Here is an 8,892-nt window from a genome sequence, read left to right on the forward strand (position 1 = left end):
CAGTCATATGTGAGATATGTATCAGTGAGCACTTAGAGTCATTTCACCATAAATATAAGAATGTTTTATCATATAGTACCCAAAAGATTACTGAATTTGGCAAATGTTTACATTCACTTTGTAACTTAAAATATTCTAAAGTCAATGGAAGATGGTAAAAGTATGAGATAAATAATGATTTGAAGAAAAACTCTTGAAGTATATGAAGACTATAATTTTATTATGCCAGTTACCATGAGTTATCAGAGAACATGTAAAATCTTGATAATATGGTAAGTATTATTTTTGTCATAGAGTTGTTCCACCTTGGACACATACTTGTGGAAACATCTTTATCACTGCAATCATTTCTATGCCTCGTTTCCTCCAGCATGCTTTTCCGTCGTCTGACTCACTCAGGGCTAGACTAACACTGGGATTAACCTGCAGTGGGTACAGTTGTTTCCTGGTTACTCTGTCTTCACAATTATCTATTGCAAAATCACTTTGTTACGGTTATTTTTATCATTTGTAGAGACAGATTTTGGGCATTACTTTTAGTTTCCATAATGTGATCTCATAATTGCCATTATTTAACAAAAACAAATGGGGGACTTCAGAGTGTTTAAATACATTGGCCCTCTAGGGTAGCACATCATCTCTTGAAGCTTCACTTCAACTTCACTACTTCTGTAGTCTCATCTTGAGTAAAAGGTAATATGTTCATGTATAATCGAATATGTTATCTTAGTCTAGAGTGTTGCTTCCTAAAATCTTTTGAAAACTAATTATAAAAATGTGTATTTATGTAATGATAATTTCTCATAAAGAAACAATTGAGAGAAATGATGACCTTCTTAGGATCTGAAGGTAAGTTGAGAATCTCAATAACTATACGTTGAAATCAGCAATCATCATGCAAAGTAAATAATGTGGAATATGGAGGCATATTCCAACTTCTCTCCTGATGGAACTTCTGAAAAGCTTTTTATTTCCTTGTCTACGTACTGGCATCTACTCTGCTACTTACTACTTTTACCTTTATTCGAAGTTCATATTTTAAGAAAATAGCATACGTTCTCTTTTTGCAAATGTATATATTGTTTCACAAGTTTAACTTTTAAAAATTTACTTTTTTCCCATAAGTAAACATTTCTCACTACCTTTTCATTGACCTTTCCATCATTTTAAACAGTTATGTCATTCTGCATAATAAAAAATGTTGTATAACAGTCATGCTTTACTACCTTACTGTTTTATATTATTTAAGTTGTTTTCATTCAGTTGTGATATGGCAGAAAACAAAGATTTTACTATTTCATATTTTTATTATTTTTCATTCGGGAAATATTTTTTTAAAACCATTACACATATATTTATATATCTATGTCTATATATCCATCTTTCAGTTTATCAAGGTTAGTAAAACAAAACTACTCTTCTATGAGCATTTTTTGATTCCATACTTTCAATAAAATTTACAGGTATAAAATACACTAAAGTTTTTATGCTTTTTGTATCATAAAATGACTGATGGGTAGGTTTATCTATCAGGTGATAGAAAAACCCCAAAGTACATATTATTTTTACACTTACTCTAATACCAGAAATTTCCTTTTTTTTTTTTTTTTTTTTTAATTTGAGACGGAGTTTCGCTCTTGTTGCCCAGGCTGGAGTGCAATGGCGCAATCTCGGCTCACTGCAACCTCCACCTCCCGGGCTCAAGTGATTCTCCTGCCTCAGCTTCCTAAGTAGCTGGGATTATAGGCACTCACCATCATGCCCAGCTAAATTTTTATTATTATTATTTTTAGTAGAGACGGGGTTTCTCCATGTTGGTCAGGCTGGTCTTGAACTCCTGACCACAGGTGATCTGCCCACCTTGGCTTTCCAAAGTGCTGTGATTACAGGCATGAGCCACCACACCCGGCCAGAAATTTCAGTTTGAATAACTGAGGCAAATCAGTGAATAAGTAACAAAGCAAATGCCATAAATCATGAGTTCTGCTTTATGTTTTGGAGATTTGGGGTTATTAATAACAGTAATTTTTTTATAATTAGGTAAAAAATATTCTTGTAATGTTTTATCACAAGTTATTGGTAAAAGAGATTAGAATAATGAAGACCATTACCTTTATATGAATTACTCTATAGTTTTCAATAAACAGGTAAAAATGTCATTTATTTGTAACTCTTGTGGCAATTATGTGTTTCACTGAAAACGTCTTTATTTAGATGTTTATAATTTACAAATAAATAATCTAACTTTTTTTGTTTAACAACAAAGGAACTGGGTTAACTGGCTTATACTGTTTATGATAACATATCACAGTCCCAGATTAGGTTAATTTTGTTGAATGAGATTATTTAAAATATTAAGTCATCTTCACCAATTCAACTTCTCAAAGGAGGTATGAATATTTTCTCTGTGACTTCTTATCAGTTTGATTGTTCTCTACCCAATATCATTAATGTTCTAATCTGAAGGTTACACCATTTTTGCAACTCTCAAGACAGAAATCTGGCTCATTTTCAGTAACGTTATTATAAAGCGATTGCCCATTGCTGGTCATTCTAACATCCAAACATCTCTTTACACTGTACCTTAAATATCATCCCTAATGTCATTATTTAAGGCGCCCCATAATATCCAGTTCTATCTTCCCTACATTTTGAACTGTTCCAGTTTTATCTTCTGATAAACTGCTCCAGTTTTATCTTCCCTACATTTTGAACTGTTTGCACTTTCAGTATGGTATCCTCTCTCTTTTTCATTTTCTTGCAGTCACCCAACACCTCTTTACTCATCCCGCATAATCCAACTCAAGCTTTACTTTCTTCCTTACCTTCATACCCCTATTCTCTTGGTCTGTGTAAGGTGTTGATTTGTGTGTTTCTCTAATGCCTTAGCATTTCCATGTCAGTACACTCACTTTTACTTATCAGTGTCTCCAACAAGTCTCCAGGTTTCATGATGTCAGGCAATGGGTTTTAATTGTCTTTCTATCTGGAGTGTGTCTCCCAGTGCTTTAGAGCACAGCATAATCAATAAACTTTTGACGGGCGAATGCAAGAAAAAATGTGATACTGAATTTCCACGTATGTTTTCAGAGAACCCAGACAACTATGAAGTTCCTTGTCTTTGCCTTCATCTTGGCTCTCATGGTTTCCATGATTGTAAGTATATCAGGACATTTGAAGAATATGTTCTCAGTACCTATCCCAAGAGTCTCTCTATTCCTTGTGTTCTGGCATATATTGGTGTTTACTTGAATACAGCTTTATATGTTTAAATGTTTCCATATGAACTTTTTTTGTCCTAACCTACATAAGTTATATAAGGATTTAGAATAAGTAGTCATTATTCATCTACAGACACTGAAGTATATTTAGCTTAGTGTGAAATAAAAGAAAGTTTTACTGAACTTCTTAAATATGTGGAACTGAGAGCTTGTAAAAGTATCTTTAAACATGTAATGCTCTAGACAATCTGAAGTTAGAAATCTCAGGAATGAACTAGGTGCACTTGAGTGGAATTCAAGTATTACAAGATGTCAAAGTAGAAATTTTCAAGTCGTTCCTTGCAAAAACTAACTTAAAATTAGTACACAATTATTTAGCACACACTTTCTAAAATAGAGCTGCTTATTTTTAACTATAGAACAAAACTTCAGATCTATGACATGTTATGAGTTCCCAGCTTGTATTGTCATTTACTACTGTGTATCACTAGGTAAAGCACTTGACTTCTCTGGAGCTCTTTCTTCTACTCTACTTTCTTCTCTTTCTCCTGTCCCTTTTCTATGACATTAGTAGGAAATTGGCCATGAAAGAATAAAAATACTTCAACTTACCTGGTAAATTCTAACAGATATTTCAAAAACTAATTTGATTATAAAATCACAGTATACCACATTATTTGTTATAAAAGGATAGGTGTCTAAAAATAAAAAATAAAAATGTAAGGAAAACAGAGAAAACCATAATGTTTGTCTCTGTCAGTAAATAAAAGTTATGTGTAAGTAGCCTTTGAGCTGCTGAGAACATATTCTTATGAAAAAATACAGTTTCACTTTTCATTCACCAATGATAACCATTTACTCCCTTTTACACACAAAACAAGTATAAATCCAAATAAATTTATATTTGAATATAGCACACTAATTACAGAAAAGCATACTCTTAACTCATTTTAAAGATGTCATGAAGCAAAAATAACTAATTTAGTGTCTATCGATGATTTGCCTACATCCTATTTACTCACAACTGTAGCTGCTGAGTTCATTTTTATACTCAATCTGGAATTATAACATTAAGATACTAACTATTGTCTCATTTTCTGTTTTCTAAGGGAGCCGATTCATCTGAAGAGGTGAGTCATTTTCATTCACTGGAAAACCTGTTTTCAGTTTTGTCCTCCCTACATTTGTATTGAATTATTAAACTTTTCTTCATTTTTCACAGAAATTTTTGCGTAGAATTGGAAGATTCGGTGTAAGTATTCTCTGATAATGCTGTGTAGTCCAAATAAATTGTGTTCTCTGATTACTTATTCTTCTAGAAGAACCAATACTTATTTCTCAAATATGTGCAGTAGTTGCAAAGGTGTGCTTTGTTTTCCTCTATTTATGATACACAGGTAACAGTAACAAATGTATTGTGTCCTAACAACATTTAAGTTGAAACTCATAGTGCCAACCTGAAGAAACCAGTTACTCCCTGAGCCCTCAAGTATCATCTCCTAAGTAATCACTTTGACCTAAAAAATAGTTGAAATTCTAATTCTGTTAATTATAATATATGCCTCATGGAGCACAAAGGCTGATAATTATACATAAAATATGGTAAGTTTGCACCTTCTGATTTTTTTTGACGGTGATAAACTCATTAAATTAAACAGGTCATGATAAATGAGATAGAAAATTTCATTTATTTAACATTTTTCTTAATGTATGTATCTTGATGTCCCAGTATGTTGACATATAATGTCAATGTGATAGGGTTGCAAAAGATCCCCTAACTAATATAGTGAATACATGGATTAAAATAACACCAAATAAAAAGATACTCTAAAAGGGATGATGGTTATTTGTGTTAACAGAAGGAAGAAGTATTAAGGAATGTAGGAATCGTAAGAGACAGTAAGCTCATTAAAAGAGTGACTTGAAGAAACACCACATGAGCTGAATTTAGTAAATGTCTCCTTCCCATAATACTCAAAGGTGGGCAAAATGGTTGCTGGGAGGTAGTATTTTGAAGAAAATTTAAAACCTCTTTGGAGTGGTAGCCTATAATCGGTGTTCCTGCGTGTGAAATAAAACCACAAAACTGTGAACATGCAGTACAAAGGTAAACACTCAATCATTTTTACCTGCTTTTAAAATGTGTTTATAACCAAAAAGAAAAATCTAATTGAAAGTTTGGAAAAAAATCTTATAAGTAATATGTAAGTTCCTAAAACTTTAACAATCTAAGCTTCTAATAAAAACGCTTGCACTGTCATTATCTCAATTTTCTGCAATTTTCTTTCTCCTTGTGTGTATACAGTATGGGTATGGCCCTTATCAGCCAGTTCCAGAACAACCACTATACCCACAACCATACCAACCACAATACCAGCAATATACCTTTTAATATCATCAGTAATTGCAGGACATGATTATTGAGGTAAGATGGGTTTAGTGACATTTTTTTTACTTTCTGTATCAGTGCTGACAGTTAAAAGAAGAAAAACAAAAACAAGCCATTAAACCAACAGCAGTTCCAGTATAAGAAAGCAGCCAGCTGTATAGCTCCTTGAAATGTATTAATTTATATAAATGCTTCTGAGATAAAGTCTCTGTCCTGCTATGGTTAGAAGGCTGTGTTATAGAGTGGGGAACACCAGGGTTTGTATGCTGGCCCTGACAACTACTAGTTTCATGACTTTGAACTACTCCTAATGCTCCCGAACCTCAGTTTTCTCGTCAAAAAATTGTGTATTATGATAACACTTAAATGTGCTTTTTAGAATTGGTGACACTTTTGAAAGACATATCACATAAAATCTCTTGATCAGAAAGGTTTGTAGTTATAACTGCAGGGCTTCCCTGCCACTAAATCTGTACCTAGGTGTTGCTTAAAGTTTTCACTCCCAAAATGCAATCTTTGGAGAAGCTTCCATCTGGGAACCATCTGGGAACTTGTGAGAAATTTGCATTTTATACCCTAAGTAACTCTACTGAGCAATTACTATAGAAATTATTAACATAATGCTAACAAGAAAATATGGAAATGTTATCAATTTCTTTTTAGAAAGTCAGTTTTACCTATCTCTACACAACATTAAATGTTCTAAATTCTATGAAAAAATAATATTTCAAAACAAAATAGAGCAAACTCTTGGAGATAAGGGAGGATTGTTCTACAAAGTTAAAATAGTCCAAAGGATTTCAATTATTTTTCAGTGCATTTGGGAGATTATATTCCAATTCAATTCTCTATTGCCATTAATGGTACAGGGAAGAGCCTGAACTTGATCCCCTAGGTTTTAGGTAATAGCTGATGACATTTAATCAAGAAAAGATGTATTGAAATATTATTTAGAGGAAATGCATATAAATGAAATGTGTAGGCTATATTTAAGTAGAAGAATAAAATAGTATGATGATTGAAAAACAATTTAAATTGTAGATGCTGAAGGATAATTTTTATTTATTCAGGAACCAATTTAATAATTGTTTAATTGTCTACTCCGTGTCAAATATTATTTTGGGCCCTGCATTTTATAAACTATAATTGTATATAATATCTACTCTGTACCAGGCCAGAATATAAATGTGTTTACAGGGGTAAAAATTTTACAGATAACCTGTTATTTTTTTTTTCTGTGCAGGCTTGATTGGCAAATACGACTTCTACATCCATATTCTCATCTTTCATACCATATCACACTACTACCACTTTTTGAAGAATCATCAAAGAGCAATGCAAATGAAAAACACTATAATTTACTGTATACTCTTTGTTTCAGGATACTTGCCTTTTCAATTGTCACTTGATGATATAATTGCAATTTAAACTGTTAAGCTGTTTTCAGTACTGTTTCTGAATAATAGAAATCACTTCTTGTCTAAAAGCAATAAATTTCAAGCACATTCTTACATGTATGCTCCTCATTTTTCTCTTTTCTATTTATAGGAATAATGATTTCTTTCATCATCTTCTTTCCCAGTTTGGCTAGCACAGATTGAAGCCCATAATGTCAGAGGTCCTTATTTATAATTTAGGCTGTCATATTTTATATGTTACAAACATGGTACTCAAACTCACTTATTATTAGAGCTATTTATGCCAAGATTTGATTTGCCCTTGGTTTCCTTTGCCACACCACAGTTGCTAAGCCCTGTAGCTTAGCAACAGGGCTTTTATCTCAGTCCCTGTAGGTCAGAAGATAACCACCATGTCACTCTACAGCAGTATGTAGGCACTCTGCATGTAAACCATCTAATGCCCTCCATTAGTTTTTCAGCAATGACTTTTATTCAAGAAATATTTATTGAAAGACCCCAGCTGTCAGGCCCTCTTCTAGATGCTGCAGACAAAGAGAGACAAAAGTCCTGTCTTTGGAGAGTTTACATTGTAGTTGGGAGATGCAGATACAAAGTAAATAAATAGTACATATCTTAGGCAATGATAAGTGTGCTAAAGAAGTATAAGCATGTCTAGGGCACAGAAACAAATTTAAACAGGATAGTCAACAAGAGACTCTCTGACATAGTGACATTTTATGAAAGATATGAACTAAGCATGAGAGCGAATATGGAGAAATAAATTTTCCAGCAGAAAAATAGCAAATGCAAATTTATTGTGATAGAAACATGTTTGTTTCATTAGGGACAAATTCAAGGAGACCAATATGGACAGAGAAGGCAAGTGGATCAAAATAAATTACGTCACAGCATAAGGGATACGCAGGTAACTAAAGCTTTGTGGCCCATGTTAAGTCTTTGATTTGAGATGGATGACATTGGAGAAAGACATAATCTTATTTATATTTTGGAATTGAATCAAGGGTTGAATCATAGATATCCACACTTGGGCCTTACAGAAATCTGTGGGTCCTTCCTATTTTTATGTCCTTTTATTCTATGTGTTCCTTTTAAAATTTATTTTATTTTCCTCTAAGCCAGTACTTCATATTTTTCATTCACTATATACTTGCAATAACTCAAACAACTCCAGTGAACTTCTGGGTTTGGGTAACTCTACTTGCTAATATCTCAATCCTATAAATACCTAAATTTTATATCATGTTTCTTTATCAAAACCTAGATATATAGAAAAAATGTGATTTTTTGTTTTCTAAATTTGGAGTACAACATTGCTCACCAAGTTTTTTCCATGTATTTGATGCAATACCTCTCTCATTAACCTACAATAAATTGCCCCAATATTTGTTTTCTGAAGGAACCAACTCATCTCACTCAGTAGTCAATTTCAAAATAATAATAATAATAATAACAACAACAACATATGTATTTGAAAGGAAAATTGAATTCATTAGGCATAAGTGTCTTAAACTTCTTACTCTCACTTTTAATAAATTAATCTATATCTGATCAGATTTCTAATTCTCAAAGTCTTAAAGGTGAAGATGACTGTCATGTTTTCCAAAGATATTTTTTCATTATTCTTTGTTTTGCATTTTCTCCTTTATTCTCAGAGAAATTTTTGAAACTAAGATGTTCTTTCAAATGAATACTATCATGCTAAAAATAATAATAAAACAACCTAATATTTACCTTTAAATAATGTATATTTTAAATTTCTCATATATATGAAATATAAATATATAAATCATATTTCATATTATATATTAATATATGAAATATATTTTCATTTAATTCACTTTCAACTATTATTATAACATGG

General features: G+C 32.1%; 1 protein-coding gene across 2 annotated transcripts; it reads left to right on the plus strand.

The window, feature by feature from the left end:
* The first annotated feature begins 633 nt into the window (after positions 1–633).
* On the plus strand, positions 634–7,238 carry STATH (statherin). 2 transcript variants are annotated; one of them, XM_004038767.5, is made up of 6 exons: positions 634–693; positions 3,091–3,156; positions 4,331–4,351; positions 4,444–4,473; positions 5,527–5,646; positions 6,854–7,238. In XM_004038767.5, exons 2-5 carry the CDS (start codon positions 3,106–3,108, stop codon positions 5,611–5,613), a joined length of 189 nt encoding a protein of 62 aa, XP_004038815.1. In that variant the 5' UTR covers positions 634–693; positions 3,091–3,105; the 3' UTR covers positions 5,614–5,646; positions 6,854–7,238. The 2 variants fall into 2 exon arrangements, with proteins under 2 accessions (XP_004038815.1, XP_063561192.1); XM_063705122.1 differs by lacking the exon at positions 4,444–4,473.
* The last annotated feature ends 1,654 nt before the right edge of the window (positions 7,239–8,892 follow it).

The sequence above is a fragment of the Gorilla gorilla genome, chromosome 3, assembly GCF_029281585.2.
Source record: "Gorilla gorilla gorilla isolate KB3781 chromosome 3, NHGRI_mGorGor1-v2.1_pri, whole genome shotgun sequence".
NCBI lineage: Eukaryota > Metazoa > Chordata > Mammalia > Primates > Hominidae > Gorilla > Gorilla gorilla.